General features: G+C 45.2%; 1 protein-coding gene across 1 annotated transcript in view; it reads right to left on the bottom strand.

Moving 5' to 3' along the window:
• Positions 1-281: 281 nt before the first annotated feature.
• Positions 282-17173, bottom strand: part of LOC142588720 (actinia tenebrosa protease inhibitors-like) — a 40217-nt gene continuing 23325 nt past the window's right edge. The window contains exons 4-7 of the mRNA XM_075700535.1: positions 10432-10482; positions 6944-7144; positions 4715-4774; positions 282-763 (exon numbers count right to left, since the gene is read on the bottom strand). Coding sequence (XP_075556650.1) covers positions 561-763; positions 4715-4774; positions 6944-7144; positions 10432-10482 — 515 coding nt within the window. The 3' untranslated portion in view covers positions 282-560. The remainder of the gene's footprint in view (positions 764-4714; positions 4775-6943; positions 7145-10431; positions 10483-17173) is intronic.

The following is a 17173-nucleotide window of genomic DNA, read 5'->3' as shown; positions in this document are numbered from 1 at the left end:
AACTTCCAGTTTTTCTTCGCAATCGCGATATCCGGAAGCCGTGAAATTTAAACTGAAATGAAAAGAAAGCAGAGTTGACGGGTTTTAAGAGTGACGAAGTTATCGCCCTCGCAACCAAGGTAAATTGAAGTCAATATTTGACCATCCATCCTTTAAATAGGTTCTTATTTTTATTTGAAGTTGCACACCTAACACCGAAGCAACAAGGTAGGCTTACAGAAAGACGGCTTTATTAAGCAATACACGGAGTCGGATCTGTTCTGAGTTGTCAAGTCCTCCAGCTGACAGTTATACAAAGAATACTTATAATGGGCCAGAATGTTCTAATTTCATTGTTCTGAAACACAAAATGTTTGCTTTGTAAGCAAAATGACATTCGCAGATGTTAATCTCGCACCACTGGGAAAAATTTTTGTGCTTCCGTGTCGGCTTCGTATTGCTGACGGCAATGCTAGAATGGGGTGTTCTTTAATATTTCTATTTCATGTTGAGCGCTTCCAGTCGTCTCTGGAGGATCTGCGGGCCAGTGCATGCGACCGTCTGAGAGGTATCACTTCCTTTTAGGCGCGAGGGATGACGCCCAAGAACTTCGTGCATTTGTTCTGGCACGCGCCGTAGGTGCGGAAGTTGTTGGCGTTGCCTCCGCATCCTCCGTAGATGAACTGCTCGCACGACTTGGTGAGGGTGTTGTAGAAGAAGCGTGGCATGTAAGCTTCGCATGGTCCTGCGTCGGCCGGGTAGGTGCATTCTTCCGGAGGCGACACTGTGGGGAGAACGTTGCGATAGTGTTAATAACATGTCGCCTTACTGTGGCGAAATTCCGCCTTGCGCGAGTATCTGCCTCTGTGGAATTTCGTGTGCGAACTTCATAGATCCTCTATTCGTGCCTCATTATTGTGCAAGATTCAGAAACTCAGGAATGTTTCCTGTATTTCAATACTCTGTCGACGGTCCTAAATAGAAAAGCTTCGGCATTTTGCGGCATAAGAAAGGAATTGTTTGAGGACATGACAGGTAAATGTTGTCAACGTTAAACTAGGTTATTAGAACGTACACACATGTACATGCGTAGAGACGCTCGCACGCATTCACGTACACACAAACGCACGCGAGTAGAGATTTACGCATCTATGGACTTCCTTGTGCTATTACATGAGTGGATAATAGTTTAGGCGGCTGCAAACTGATACGGGTATCTCTTCGTGTGCGTCTCATATCGGCATTACGCGGATAGCGATTGTGGCAGCAGGCAATACACGAGCGCGAAGTGGCGGAAAATGAACGTAAGTGGCCGGAACAACGTGATCGCATGCACCATGATGTGTGGCATTCGCATGTACGAGCTGGTGCTATTTTACAGGAAACTTACCATTACCACGCCTTAAGTACTAAAGGTAGCATCTGTAGCAGTACGTTTACGATGATTGAACGTGACATCGTTTCTCATTAAAAATACGAGGTGCTACATCTCATAAGAAAGGAGTTATGCCTGCGCAAAACAGCGCTACGCCCGCGACACTGACACCTTAACCGCCACTTTGATTTAGGACTGACATGAACTACAAGTAAAATTCTTCAAGGAAGGCTACCATCTTCTAGGAGCCACGCTTGAGCCTTTCATTATGAAAACATGCCGTCTTTGAACAGGAAACGACTATGCATTGTCGATGTCTGAACATTACTCAGTCCAACACATAGCGTTCTTTCGAGAGCTTTCATATTGTGTTTTACGTTCCCCAAGCATGGCATTCGTGCCTACACGCGTCGCAAGCATTAGGCCGAAGTTGCACGTCATTTATGATGTAAGTCGCTGACACGCGTTTGTGCGTGCGCCTTCGCTGGTTTTTCTTGCCACAACATAGCCTCAACTTTTCCGTGACGTTCGTGGTAAGCCAATAACGTAATGTTTTTAGCGTTATCTCCCGTACTTATTCGCGGCTTTAAAGCTTCGAAACTGTAAACTACAGTTCATGTTGTTTCCCCACTTGTGCGCTACTTCTAGTTACTCTAACTTCAGCACAAGTTACACAGCTCAACCATAGACACGGAAGTGAAAAACGAAGCGACGGGACAGGCATCTTTAGAAGGTGTCTCGTAGCACTGTGTTACTGAAGCTACACGTACTAGCCCAAATCTCGGTTCTCTTATAGCTGATACTAACCATAGCCACCATAGAAGGCGTGCACGTGGCAACCCAAGCAACGACTCTCTTGGAATAACAGAAACCGATCTCGAAGGTCATACTGTTGTCTGCTTCAGGTGCCAATAGCGATAGCGCGGGCCTCAAACGGGTCATGGCCACGATATTTTGGACACCACCTGTTCCACAATAATCACGTGCCTTGGTTTGTCTTCAGGGCGCCACTTTGCTTCATTCGCATATGCGTTCTACGTATCACACTGCATTTAATAACACAGATATGGCTTATTATTTTGCCGCTCCTGTCTCATAAGTTGCACCCGTGGTCGTTGTGGCCACCAACGTTTCTTGAACAAGCTGGTTCCCCCTTGTTCGTTTCACATCAATGCAAAAAGTCATGAGCAAATATGACATCTGGAAGTGTTACAATACGAAGTGTTCGAATAGCGAAATTTGCGAATCGAACGCGAACATTTGGGAGATTTTGGAATTTCTTATTTGAAAAAAAATTATAATATAGGAACCGCCACTTTCTTGTGAAGAGAGTGCAGTCCAATAAATATTTTGCTGTATTGGTGTAACAGATGGGCAGGAAATCTAAAGATGAAATATCCTGAATGCGGTAATGATAGCAAAATATTAAAAAAAATGCTGCTCTCTCCATTGCCTCGGAAATCGTAGCGTACCAGTATTGCCTGGGTGTTTCTCGTACAGACGGTACTACATTGACTTCAAGTCAGTGGCGAAAAAATAAATTCCTTCACAGGAATCGTGGCGGCGCAGATTTTTGGTGGCGCACTGCACTCATAAGCTCAGCGTGATTCTTGACCATGGGACTGTATTATTGGCAAACCGCGACGGCATCCATTGCGACTTCTGCCCGCAGCGTTGGTTAGGTTATACCTGTTTTTTGCAGTGGCCAGTCTAACGCTTAGAACAGAACAAAAAGAAAGAACGTTATCAGTTGACCCATGACTGACTGATCACTGTAATGCTTATTCAAGGAAGTGAATGCATATGTGCATAGAAATATAAAACACAAACGTTTTATTTTTGCGTTATACCTAATTACCTTTTCTTCGTAGAGCTTTGAGTGTCACTAGTGAGCTCCGTGTTTTACTGCTTGCCCATCATGCTGACTCTTTCGGGTTAAAATGTGGTTACAAAGCAAATGTAGCTTTATTTGTGGCGTGTGAAGGAGATGTATACAATGTATTCTGTGGCGGCTCGCCGGTCGAAACTGGCTGCCGTTGGGGGGCCGCATTTATTGACGCTTCATTTCCTTCGTCCTTGCGCTTCAAGGACTCTGTTATGGCAGTAGTGCTTTTAGAAAATTTTTAGCCTGCGATCAATTTTAGAACATTGCAATTCTTTCACAAGGTATCTTTCGCGTCCTTGGCACCCTTCATAGCCATTGTCATAATTTTATTACATGTATGCTAACGTCTTTTAGGCCCCTTTACAGCCCTGTCCCATCCTTTCTTCGTAATTTATAGCTCCGCATTGAACACATTCACATTGGCCTGGCGCTCTTTGGTCATATTTGGCCCTTGCGCCACAAAACACTATACTCATCATCATCATTTGGGGCCTCCGAAATTATTGAGCTAGAAGAACAGACCCCTCAGCTGTGCAATTTGTAGCCAACCCGAAGCAATCGAAATCTCATCATAGACAGCGATGATGGTAAATAAAAGTGTATCTAGCAAAGCGGTCTGTCAAAGATTGCTTGAGTGCTGATAAATACGAGTACCACGAAAGAAAAAGAAATACCACGGCGGCCCAGTATCGATGGCGTTGTGGTGGTGAACTCAACGTCGTGGGTTTGTGATCCGCCGCTGTAGCGACCGCATTATAAGGGGGCAGGGCGCGAAAAACAATCGTTTACCTTGCTTTGGGTGCACTTTAGAGAATCCCGGGGGGTCAAAAATAATGCGGACCTCTCCACCATGGCGCTCCTCAACGCTCACACCACAGCTTTCAGACACAAAACCCTACAATTCATGTCAATTTTGCTTCGTTGCAATCCCTGTATGTGATTTTTGCTTCGGAGCTGTACGCTGCGTTAGTTGGGCAAAAAGGTCGTTGAGAATGAACCTTGTAAGACTTCTTTCTTCCGGCCTCAATGTGCAGAAGAACGTCCCGTACAAATGGCACACAAAGCGCGCAACATTGAAAACTGGCGCAAGTGAAATTGGAGAGCGGATGCGTCAGAGAACCCGCTGCTGTAGCTTAGTGGCTATGACGCTGTGCTGCTCTAAGCTCGAGGTCGTGGGTCCGATGCCGGCCGCGGCGCCTGCATTTTGATGGCGACGAAGTGCAAGGACAGCCATGCGCTTAGCTTTACGTGCACGATTAAGAACCCTAGGTGGGGCAGTTTAATTCCTAGTTATTCACTGCTGCGTGCCTCATAATCATGGTTTGTCTTTGGCCCGCGAAAACCCGATATTGAATTTTCATCGAGTTATACGGAAGCCGCCGTCACGGTTCCATAATCTGCCTTGTGAAAAACAGTTCAAATGCACGAAATGAAACGTAATAGTTTTGTCCTAGAAAAAAAAAATGAATACTTACGAGGCCAGAATGGAACTTCAACGGCACTGGTGATCACCAGGGGATGGTGGTGCAGGGATGCTGCATAGATGCAGGAAGGAAACAGTTTTAAGTGACGTCGTTCTTGGGTGAACTGCACTCACAGACTTCTAGGTTAAATTGCGATGCACTTTCCGTTGCCTCTCCGAGATCATCCCGCAGATATAGTGGACTGAAGAGTTGTGCGTAGCTTAATGACAAACTTCAATTAGCGACGTGAAGTAGTACGATTGCCTTTTGGATAGCGGAGTAGGCGCGAATAACTTCATTCAGGTGGAAGAGAGGCAGCTGATAGCGTCTTTGTTACACAATAGGAAACCACTTGGCTAACCGTTTTACGAAAATTCGGTGCTTTATTTCAAGCAACTCTGCATATCGAGACACACAAAAGGAGGGTAAAATCATTTGACATTTTGCTACAAATGCACACGGGTTCAACGATCCACCACGTCAAGCTGTCGAATGATTTCCCTAAAGGCCGCGCTAAGTTCGCTCGCGGCGATGACGTCAGAAGATGCGTTCACGTGTTGAATTCTGAGTATTACATATACGGTATTGCAATCTTCTGGAGCAGTCACTACTATTCTGGCCAATAAAGAATGCTTCGAACGTGATAGGGTGAACTTCTGAAGGATGCGCAGGGGGCCCAATTCGTGGCTAGTTTTAGGTTAGCACATTAAGTTTTGCAGAGTGGACTGGCTGACGGTCTCAGTCGACATGATGAGCCAGCACTTTCAGCGCGACGTAGAGCGTACGTGACCCATTAATAGAGGCAGGTTTGGATGAATTTCAGTGCGCATGGAAAGAAATAGATGCTGTAAACTGGGGCATGCTGTTTAATGCGCTCGATAGGCTGTGCGTCGTTTCTGATTATACAAAGTGTCAGCGTGATGTGCATTCTTTGTTCCCATGAATGATGGAGTTTCAACTGAGGTGCAGTGTAGGCTCAGACTTCGTACCTGCATGTTGCTTTGGGTAAAATAATTATGCAGCCGAATTCACGAGTCCCTTAGTTCGTAATTGCGGTTTCCCGCTAGCGCGCCGCCTTCGCAAGAAATAAGCTCATCCTAACTGGCTGACGTATGCTCTTACGAACAGCTGTAGAGTGAATGATGGTTTGATGATTGCGGCCCACGATTACTGGCTACCTATTTTTATGCAAAAACTATGATGGAGCGTTCTAGGAGCGACTTAAGAATGCGCTGACTTAGCACGGTTTGAGTTCATTGGCCGAAAGACGGCCTGATATACCAGCGATGTATACAAACTGTACTGAGAAATAAAGTAATATGCAAACAGAAGGCAACATACAAAAAAGTGCCAACTCTTCGCAAATAGTACTTTGTGTTCAATTTAATGGATATTATAGTTTATTTTTAAATGTTCATACTTTGACGAGCTTATGCATAGCTGTCACGTCATGTATGTATAGGTAGATTTAAATCATTCAGTCTGCCCTCATACCAGGCTTGTATGCAGCACACTGAAGTGATCGAACTCTTGAGAGCACCACTGCTACAGTGAACGTGAAGCACTGCTTGTCGTGGAATACGCGCTCAACCTTCTATTTGTCACTAGGTAGTGCATATGTGCACTATGTAATATAAAATAGTTTTATTCGCAACAAAATGAGCCAGTTCCAAGTGAGTTCGTTGCCCTGCCCTTCTTGCTGTGCCGCACCTTTGTGCTGCTTAAGATCACGCATAACAATGCATGAAATGGCTTAAATGCAAAACATCGTCATTGTGATGAATAACAAGAATCGCCACCTGCTTTTAAACACGAACTCATTGCGGCGAGTGAAGGAGCATTGAAATTATTTCTGAGTAGTGCTGAAAAGTCTTTTTTTTTAATTACCAAGCACAGAAATTAAGGTGTCGGACCACGATCGTAATATTGTTGAGCTGGTTTGTGTTAAAGGAATATATTCCGTATTTCAGGTGTTGCTCTTATTGCACCCACCTACACCTTGTTCCACCTTTCTTTGTCGAACGCACGTGTTTCATACAAAAGGTGCAACGCAGCCTAGTCAAATCAGCTACACTGTGAGTGTTGCGCGCCCGCGTTTTCTCGCCCTACAGATATCGCCTAGCAAAACGTCAAGTAGTTCCAGCTGTGACGCTTCAGTGACGGTTCTGTGGCTTTCGAAATGGTCACATTTGCCGGATTCTGCTGTCGCAGTGAAAAAAACGCTTTCGAGTAATCACTCACCCCAGCACGTGCTGTTGCATTCCTCGAGGGTGTAGAAATTGTTACCGTTGCCCTTGCATCCTCCGTAGATAAAGGGCTCGCAAGTCTTGGTCTCGTCGTTGAAGTAGAAACGAGGAAAATAGCCGGCGCAGGGACCGGGTTGCTTGGGCTCTTCGCAAACCGGGTTTAGTTGCACTGCGAGAGTCAAGTGCACGGGCATGCCTGAGCTTGCGGCATAACGCAAATTGCTGCGCAGATATCTGGCAGCGTCGATCCTACACCGGAGTGCCTGCTCCGAAGAACGCACATTCCCACGAAAGTTTAAAAAAGAATTGCGGCGGAATAATACGCGCAAATAATCAGAAACGAATTACGTCGTCGTTACGGCGTCGTGTTACGAGCGGTTGTCACCGGCATAGTTCACTGAATATTGCGAATTTCTCGCTACGATGCCGACAATATCGCTGTTGGTGATCTAAACTAAGGCCCTAATGCGTCTTGCGTGTTTTCGTTATATGCGAAAGCCCCACTGAAGTGCGCTCCCTAAGCTTCCACCAAAAAGACTTTCATTAAAAGCTGTTTGTTTCTCGAAGTATCTCGCCATTTTTTTCTGCCTGAGTGCGTACGCATTCGCCTTAGCGCTTCTCTGTTTGCTGTTACAGAGAACTTGAAGGGCACTAGGGAATCGACATAATAAAGCTGAACTGCAATATTATATATCAGTAACAGTACTAAATTTTTCTTTGGTGGGAATGGTGAAAGTTAGCGGAGCAGTGGCTGAATTATAGATCAGAATTGTTTACTCATTTTTCGCAGACCCGAGCACCAAATACAAAATGGCTAAGCTAGCTTACAAACCATCTTCATATCTTTTTTTCTTTTCAGATCTGGAAATCTGCACCAATATTGTGGGGACAATGATAGGCCCAGTTATAGCTTTGACAATTATATAATTGTTACTTGGTATTTATCACACCTAGGCTTGAGTAGGGTAACATCGTTGCAGTGCGATAAGGCGCAGTGCAAATCCTGTAATCGGAATTTGTGCACGACTTGTGTTAGCAAGGTAATGAAGCGCCAAAACATAAATACCTTAATATCATGGAAGAGACCGTGTGCTGGAACCAAAAAACATTATATACAGGGTGTTCAAAGTTAAGCTTTATAGTTTTCTTAAACTTCGGCAAGCACGCCGTGGTTGCTTAGTGGCTATGGTGCTGGGCTGCGACGCACGAGGTCGCGGGATCAAATCCCGGCCAGGGTGGCCGCATTTCGATGGGGGCGAAATGCCAAAACACCGATGTACTTAGATTGAGGTGCACGTTAAATTACCGCAAGTGGTCTAAATTTCAAGGAGCCCCACAACGGCGTGCCTAATAATCAGAAAGTGGTTTTCGCACGCAGAACCCCATAATTAATTTTTTTTTGAATAGGGGCAGTCGTGTTTCTACACAGTTTCACTTGGAAGAATTCTTCTACCGTGTCTGTGCTCCGAGATACCCGACAAGGTAAATATACCTGGTAGCGAAGCTTCCATAGGAGCCCATACGTTCAAAACATGGCGGTCCATCGGCGGTTCATGGGGCTTAGCGCCATCTGTATGTGGTGGGAACACTTCCGGCGGAAGAAAAAATAATGTGACGCCATGTCCGTTAAAAGCAGAAGTGACGTCATTTTGTTTTCGAAGGCGCGAAATTTGTTGTCCTTCCTTTGGAATTATATATTCAAATGCCCCGCCATTCGACTTGATGGGCGTTTCGAGCTTTCAGCGTGGAAACCGATGCAGGAGAAGCCCAGCCGTACGGTTGTCGAAATTGCATCCCTGCACAGAACATACTTTCTTTGGAGGCCGACGAAAGCTTTAGGTGTCTAGTGCTGATCCTATCATCGGATGCAAACCCCGTCGGCTAGCGCAGTCGCGCGAAAACAACTACACAATTATCTGGCGGTCGTAACTCACTACTTTTGACTGAACAGATGAAGAAGCGATGAAGCTACCCGCGTCACCAAATTCAGACAAACTTCAACAAGCAAGAAAGCACGAACTTCGAGGGGGGCGTATTTCAACAGGTGAACTTTACGAGTGCGCCTTTCTGCCCATTTCAAGACGTGCATTGCATTGCGAGTGATAGTGGCGTCAACGCCCCCTGTAGCGATGGGCGCTGAAAAGAAATGCATTTATTACTAGTAGTAAAATTAAACTTGTATTTTCTTAACTCGTCACGAATGTATAAAATTTACTAGGAATTTTATTTTCGTTGAATGAATCTAACTGTGTCTCGTTTGAATTAAAAAACGCTTTTCTTTCCCAATGTTCGTTCCCTCCAAACATAGTCGCGCTGCAATCGCTGCTCCCATAACCCCCCATGCTGATGTCGGTGACAATCTGTACTTAACCGCTTTTCACCCGAAGCTTCGCGACCTATTTGAATCGACCTTGTATCCGACTCCAAATTTCAATTATCGTTCGCATGATTACGCATGAAAGAGAGTGAGGTTGGACGCAAAGCTCCTCCCTGATGTGATGCGGCTGTTGCGTGTGGCGTTTAGTCTCACTACAGGGCGGAGGCATAGGCAACGATGATGACTGTTCCCCTTTCCCTCGCGGCTGGCGAAATCACGATATGACAGTGCGGGGTGCCGTGCAGTTGCTCTTAATTTCAATACATCTGGCAGTACTTGGAAATCAGCAGTCACTTTATTTGCGTACGCCAGGCAATGACCACGTCTGCTCGTCTAGTCACCATTACGCACGCGCACTGTCGTCGGGCTTCTCCGCTCGTGCCATTTTCTCGGCATGGCAGCTGTCACCATGGTTACAGGGTGCGCGGTCGCGTGTAGCGTCAGCGTTTCCGGGTTCTTCGATTTTTTTTATTTCGCCAGCTGAGAAGGAAACATCCACAGGCAGCATCCACGCCCCATCAGGCAGAACCTCTGCGCCGATCCTAACTCTCTTACATGCGTTATCATGCGAATAATTAAAATTTGGAGTGCGATATCTCGGAGCACAGGCAAGCTAGAAGAATTCTTACCACTGATACTGCGTAGAAAGACTAACTCTAACTCTAACTTTTCAATACAAACATACCCACTTGCTGCAGTGAAAAAACGTGAATTATTCAATTTTAGTTAACTGGGCTGCTATCAGCGGTAACTATCTTCTCACATTGTGTACCCTTGGCCGCACAACTTGGCAGGCACAACTGGCGTGCCTGCCAATGCCTAACATATATATATATTTATATTGGGCTGTTGCAGTGCCGTTTGCCTATCTACTTTCGGGATTATTCATGTGTTACTACCATAACTACCCCTTGGAGTGTTAGCCAGCGCTACCACTCACAACCATCGCGACGGATGTGAAACATCATTTCAACCGCGGGTGTCACGAGTACTTGATCTTTTTGGGTGCAGGAAACTAGTTAGTAAACCCACACATTCTACCTGGGGGGATCAATGTTGCCTGATTCGATCCTCTGCGTCTTATTCAGATTATTCAATATACGTACCGAGGCTCCTGGACAGGACAGGGTTGGAACGGATGTAGTCCGCCAAGGCAACTGCAACAATGTATGTGGACAGAAGAAAAAAGTTTAGCTGGGAGCCATGGGTGAGTCTTCTATACAAATACATGTAAAACGCAGAAACATTTTTTACAAGGCCACAGCCATACCGGCATAAATGAGGGTTTTACATTTGGGACAGAAATTTGAAAGCTAACTTAGGCACCAGAAGCCGAATTCGGATTGAAGAACTCAATGCTTTTAAAACATGGCCAAAAACCTGTAAGTTAAAGGAGAAAAGACGGATGCAAGAAATATGCAATCCGTAACTGTGCACCAAAAAACCAGACAGCGCATTCTTCTAAACTAAATATGTCAGAGCCGAGAAAAAACTATTTCTTCGTTCCCACGTAGGTAATTAGGAACTATCGAGCGTAACGTTCCTTGAGAACACGAAATCAGAAAGGTGTTAAAAGTAATCGTGAAACAATGTGTCGCATAAGGAAAAAATTTTTTCGATAACTTTCGGTCACGTTTCGCTTAGACTCTGCATATGCAATTGGCAGGGACATTTTCAGTAGTGTGTGAAGGTGGTGGGAGGATTGATTTGATAAAACATTTATTAGGCGACTATGGCTGCTACAAATATTAAATGAAGATTCTCGATGGTAGCGACAGTGAGCGATGGAGATGCTTAACAAAAGGTGCTAAATATGTACGAATGACATACAGCCAAATAGTTGCCGAAAATATGTGAATTATGACGTAGAGTGAACCGAAGTCTACAACTTCCATGCCGCGTATAAATATAGCGTAGCAGATGGAAGCAGGGAAGTGAAACAAAAAATGCTTTCGATGTCGAAAACACCGCATGGGGCGTTCAGTTTGGCACACATACGAATAATACTCGGCGCCACTATATGGTCAGTGTTTCACATACTGGAGAGAAAAATTGCGAGCTGCTGCAAAGTGTAGCGAAACGTTATTTTGAAGACATTTGTAATGTAAGTGAGTCTAAAAGAATTTCAGTGCACAAGAAAGGTGAGGAACCAAATTTTGTCGTATATCTGGTGTCAAAATCTAGCTTAAGCTCTATCAGAGGCGCAAGACTGTGCTGTTGTTGAAGAGAAGCAGTCTTCACTGACTACTAGGACTAATGTCTCTTTCGATACCCTTTGGAGCAATCTACCTGTCCTGTACATCTTTGTGCGAGCCACTGTCAGGTATACAATATGTGTAGACGTGAAAACTTGTATATATATATATATATAGATTGTGACGAAGAAGATGGGCAGGCTGAAAAGCCGCGTTGCCATCGCGTGGCACGTACCCAGTTCGTTCGCTGGCTGCGCCCTACCTACTGGTGCTGAGTTTGTCGCTGCTGCTCTACGAGCCGAATAAACCCCCCCTTTACAATTGGTGGAGCTGCTGGGTACAACCAGAATTCTGGAACTTCGTAATCGGACACTGCAGCCCGTCTTCATAATGCCGGAAGAAGGACCACCACAACCACAACCCGCTGTCCCGGTGACTACCGTTGTCTGCCCCGGCCCGTTGCGGCAAAGCGGCCCACCCGTCTTCTATCGTCATCTTCAGTGAAATATCTTCAGTAAATTATATTAATTATTCATGAATGCATTTAGATATTTTGTTCAGGTGATGTCCGGCTGTATGAATAATCCAGCTCAGTATACGCAGATTGGTGCTACCTGCCACAGATGAATAAAAAAAAACTGTTAACCATAAGAACAACACGAGAAACTAATATAAGCGACGTCACGTTCTCCCAGTTCTGCACTAGATTCCGTAGCCACGCAACCTATAATGTAGGGAACAAAAGAGGTGTGCGCTTACCCGGCTTCGAAATGTGCTTCTTATAAAAGGTGCTTCCGTGAGTGAAGCACCTTTTATAAATACGGGTACCTTGTTCGTGATGCTTGAATGTAAACGCAAAGGGATCCCATGGTACATTTTTCGAGGAATGAATATTTAATTAGTTATCGGAGAACCAGCTGTGTAGGCAGTGGGCTTGCAATCGTCATTATATTATTATTTTGCTCTATAGCTCCGCCGTCCTTCGGTTTTAAAGCTGTAACCATGAATACCATCTGTGGCCGGTATTTTGATGATGCAATTTTCTCTGACGAAACTTTCACTAATTGTGCAAGTATTTTATGAAAATGGTCTATATGACAGCGGTGCTCAAGAAGCGAGACGTTATATACTGAGCGCTTGGTTTTCATTGCATTTTACGGAGCAGTGAGGCCTATGTGATTCAGGAAGTGCTAGATTACGTGCTAACAGCGTCCGTGTACTGCCCATTCCGGATTACAATTACTTAAATGGGTGTCTTATTACCGATACAACGGAGATAACTTACAGAGAGCAGGTTTCACCACTAACACGATTTATTGCCGAGGGCGCACCTAAACCTTTAATGCTCTTACAACTGATGACCATCGAACTAAGTCATTTTCAGCAACTATTGATCTCGTCAACGGTTCCGTCTATGCATAATGTCTTGCTCAAGGCGACAGAAAGCTTAAGGGCCCTGGAGGGAATGTTAGACGTCACAAATAATTTGATAAATGTAATTTAAGTATTGCAGACGTAATACTACACTGCATTATTCGCCAATACGCCTCCAATCCCAGCCCGTCGCTCCCGCCACTGGGAAATGCGCTTCTAAAAAAAATATTCCCTGGGTGTGTGTAAATTTGACCAACTCATACACTCACACGCTTGGAAGTACAAGGGGTGTGTTTTCAAGTTGTCGGCCTTAGTCAAGCGAACCAACTGCTCTCGATTCGGAGCGCGGCTGTGGCTGGCTGTTTTTATTGACGGCTCGAAACCAGGGGGTGGTACTCTGTAAGAGTCCACCTAATGGACTACCCATTTCGGCCGCTGCTGATTGGATGCAGCTATACGAGAGAAGAGGAGACGAGCGGCCCTAACCAATCAGCAGCGGCCGAAATGGACAGGCCACTAGGTGGACTCTCACAGAATACACCACTAGGATGCGTTGCAGCGCTACTGCTGCTTCATTTACCGTCGCAAAGGTGCAAACTTTTGGCCGACCTCCAACGTGGAGCAAGCATCAGGCAAAGTGAGGAACAAAAATACGGTAAACTGCCTAGAAGAAAAGTCACATATTGGTTGTCCACTAATCAAATAACGTATGGGCAAGGTAACCTTTATTATGTAATCATTGATCGATGCGTTTCAAAACAAAGGTGGGTCTCCGACGCACGTTGCTTTACATATACGTTCGATGCCGACCGCGAAATGGCACGTCGCCACACGAAAACTGTTGCAGGACCCTGTGAACCAGCTTGGCTGTCAAATCTGAAATCAACGCGGTTGTTTGCAACGTCTCACCTCGTGAGAAGTGAGCGGAGCAGACCGCATGCGATGCTGAGCTAAACCTGTCCGCAGTGCGCGTGAGCCTTCGTCACGTTTTCATTCTTGCATTGGTGATGGTCTGTAGCTACGGGTTGGTTTAGCCTGGCGATCAATGCTGACAATGTCTCTACCTGATCGTCACTTTCATTGTGAATTGGTTATTCACCATCCGTCGAACAGTTAGGCGTCTCTTGAAAACGTGAGATGAAAGCTTGAAGCTGCCCTGCGGGCTGTAGCAGATTCATCCGGTGGTGCAAGGGGTTGAAGACACACTTGTGTAATGTGTTTGTAGCTTTTCTAACTTCTCAAATAGAGCCTTGCACCAGTGTAGCTTGGGCAAGACTGCAGAAAGTGTTCGGTGTTTGCTGTATCATTGCGCGAATTGCAGAGGGAATGACCGGTACGCCCAGTCTTGAATACATGCCGGGGTATATGCAGACCCTGTCCTTTTTGCATGCAGTATCGAGGCTGGCTCTCCGCGGGACCACCTGTTTCCGCAGGTAGCATGTGGCGGAATCCAAAGCGACAGACAGTGAGCACGGATTTCCGATTGCGTGACCTGATTGCTTTTTGTTACTTTTGGTTTAGATCCTGTAGTGCTCCTATCGTTCACCGTGACGGTCTACAGTGAGAACTTATTACCTTCGCGAGCTGTCCCAAGACCATGGCTCAGCTGCTCCGAAGCAACAGCCTCTCAGGCTTGGTCATTGTTGAAAAGAGCTGGAACTGAATAGAGGCTGCAGCTGTGCGCCGGTTACTCTGAACGCGAAGAGTGGTGGACGCCACTTTAGGCGCGTGGTGGGCAGTGAAGGACATTCGGAATCGATGAAACGAACTGCTAGTATCACCCGACTGAAGTTATTCCTTATTGAAAAATATCCGTATAATTTTCTTTTGAGGTACATTGTGTATGTCTCACAGCTTAGTGTTTCATATTTACCTTCTATTGCGCTGTCTTTGCACGAAATTGCCTCACCTCAGTGTCAATACGAACGCGTCACGTAGGCGGTGGCAAGCATCAAAGGCCCTTTAAAGTAGTAATCCATAGACCGCAGGATACATCAGCGCGACAGCGCATTATTCGACGGACAGTCTGCGTACGTCTGTGCCTGAGAAACTGAACGCCCTGGGACAAGCAGTGTGACAACATTGGAACTAATTGAAGAACAGATTGTCTCTCAGCAATTTTGTCCGCGCAAATATATGGATTTTAGTTTGCTACATTGTTGATGTGCTTCCATGCGCGAGTACAGTCATCAACGCAAGGCAATGCTGTGTGTCTGCCCTGAACAGATCAATTAACTTATTCTTGTGTTGGCCCATTGAATTCTGGCATAGCGGCTTAACGTGAGTCAAGGGTGCCAATAGCTATAAATAACTTCCCAACACTCTGAGGCTGCACTGTTGTTCACACGGGATGATAAGTCCGGTCTGAAACGAATTGTTATTTTTGTAAAGGCATAAAAATGCCTTCTCCAGGCAATATTTTTCAGTGCAGACATATTATCTGTAGCTGCACTGAATCATCAATAGCGTCTCCATTAATGCCCATCTTGTTTACGCATCACTGTGTTTCTGAATAAATACCCACAAAATGCGTACGCGTTTGTATGTGTGAAAGTATATATATATATATATATATATATATATATATATATATATATATATATATATATATATATATAACCGAGAAGACAGGGTGTTAACCGAGGGGCCCAATTTTTATGAGTCATATCATAAGAAGGTTGTTGGTTCGGTTCCCACCTGCAGCAAGTTGTTTTTTCATCCACTTTAATTTCCATTAACTTATCGTTTCTTTATTTCATTTATTAAGCGCGAGTAGTTTCCCCGGTGTTGCCCTTGGTGTCAGTGTTTGTTGGCTTCTTATGATATATATATATATATATATATATATATATATATGTGTGTGTGTGTGTGTGTGTGTTTGTGTGTGTGTGTGTGTGTGTGTGTGTGTGCTTCTTCCTTGAAGATATTCAATAACTACTTTCAGTTTTCAGTTTTAGCAGTTCATATTGAGTGAAGGATTGAGAACACTTACCGACACACCTGGTCTCGCACTGCGTAAGTGTTTCGAAATTGTTGGCGTTGGCCTGGTATCCTCCATAGATAAGGGGTTCCCAGGTGTCTGTCGTCGCGTTGTAGTAGTAGTGGGGGACGAAGGCACGGCACGGACCAACTTTCTTCGGCAGCTCACATACTGGGTCCAGGGTCACTGGAAAATTCAAGCAGCAGATGCCTTGAGGATATCTGGGAACCAGTATTGAGGTACGCGGCGATATAGCCTTCGTTATCATTGCTCATGCTGCCTCTCGCTAAGAATAGACCTAACTGGTGCATACTAACTACTTCATACTCAAGTACTCACTGCCGTGCGCTAAGTGCGAGCGCAGATATAGCACAGACTGGGTGACCGTTTGCGACATGATGTACTCTGCTACAGCTTGAAAAGGAAGGGGAACATTTCTCACGTTACGCATCTTTGGCGTAGAAGAGACTGAAATGAAGCCCTGTGGCGATTCGTGGTAGATACTTTTCTTTCGTCAGCAAAATAGCACATCCACTTTTATGTTTATTTTTTAAAGTGGGCTTTTTAATCATACCGCACGACTGTATTTAAACCTACTATAATCTACCGGCGTAATTGACGACAAAAGCACATAGAGGTCGCTTAAGCTTCGCCTTTAAGAGTGGAACCCGATAGCGTGATCGCGCCTGGTTGATGCCGACACCGAATATTTTGTGACACGGGGCCCGGTGGAAAACAATGGTAGGGCTGATCCAGCCGACAATGCAGGGAAGAGCAATTGCTCATACCCGCGAAGGCAGTAGCCACAAGCAGTGAGTCACTCATCAATGGATTTTGCCCTCGTAAGCACGGATAAAGGGGTTTGGGTTTATGCTTCCGCGTAACAGAATTATGTTTTCTGGTATATTAAAATTACGTTCTTGAATATTCAAATTACAGTCCGATGCTATCATGTCTGTAGGCTGTGTGTTAGTCGGACTTCACGAATTTTCTGACGCATTTTACTCTTGAGAAATTCAGTTAGTTCAGTAACGCCTTTGCGCCGCGTGGAGTTGTGGTTCGGGATGACTTATTCTGATGGACAACGCCGCGGACAGCTTGCGCCGACACCGGATTTTCTACGACACGGGGCCCTCAACGCTATCGCGTGAAACTTGCCGTCAATACAAGGTTTCGTACTTTGTATATGTTATCGTCCTGGTGCAATTGTGCCGTGACTGTGACTCAGTGTTGCTTTGTTCCTTGTTCATGTAAACTTTTTCTAAACATCGCGCTTAGCATATAGTCGTTCGAAAAAAT

The sequence above is a fragment of the Dermacentor variabilis genome, chromosome 7 (assembly GCF_050947875.1).
Source record: "Dermacentor variabilis isolate Ectoservices chromosome 7, ASM5094787v1, whole genome shotgun sequence".
NCBI lineage: Eukaryota > Metazoa > Arthropoda > Arachnida > Ixodida > Ixodidae > Dermacentor > Dermacentor variabilis.
The sequence above is the reverse complement of the archived record's forward strand: the minus strand, read 5'-3'. Positions and strand labels throughout refer to the sequence as shown.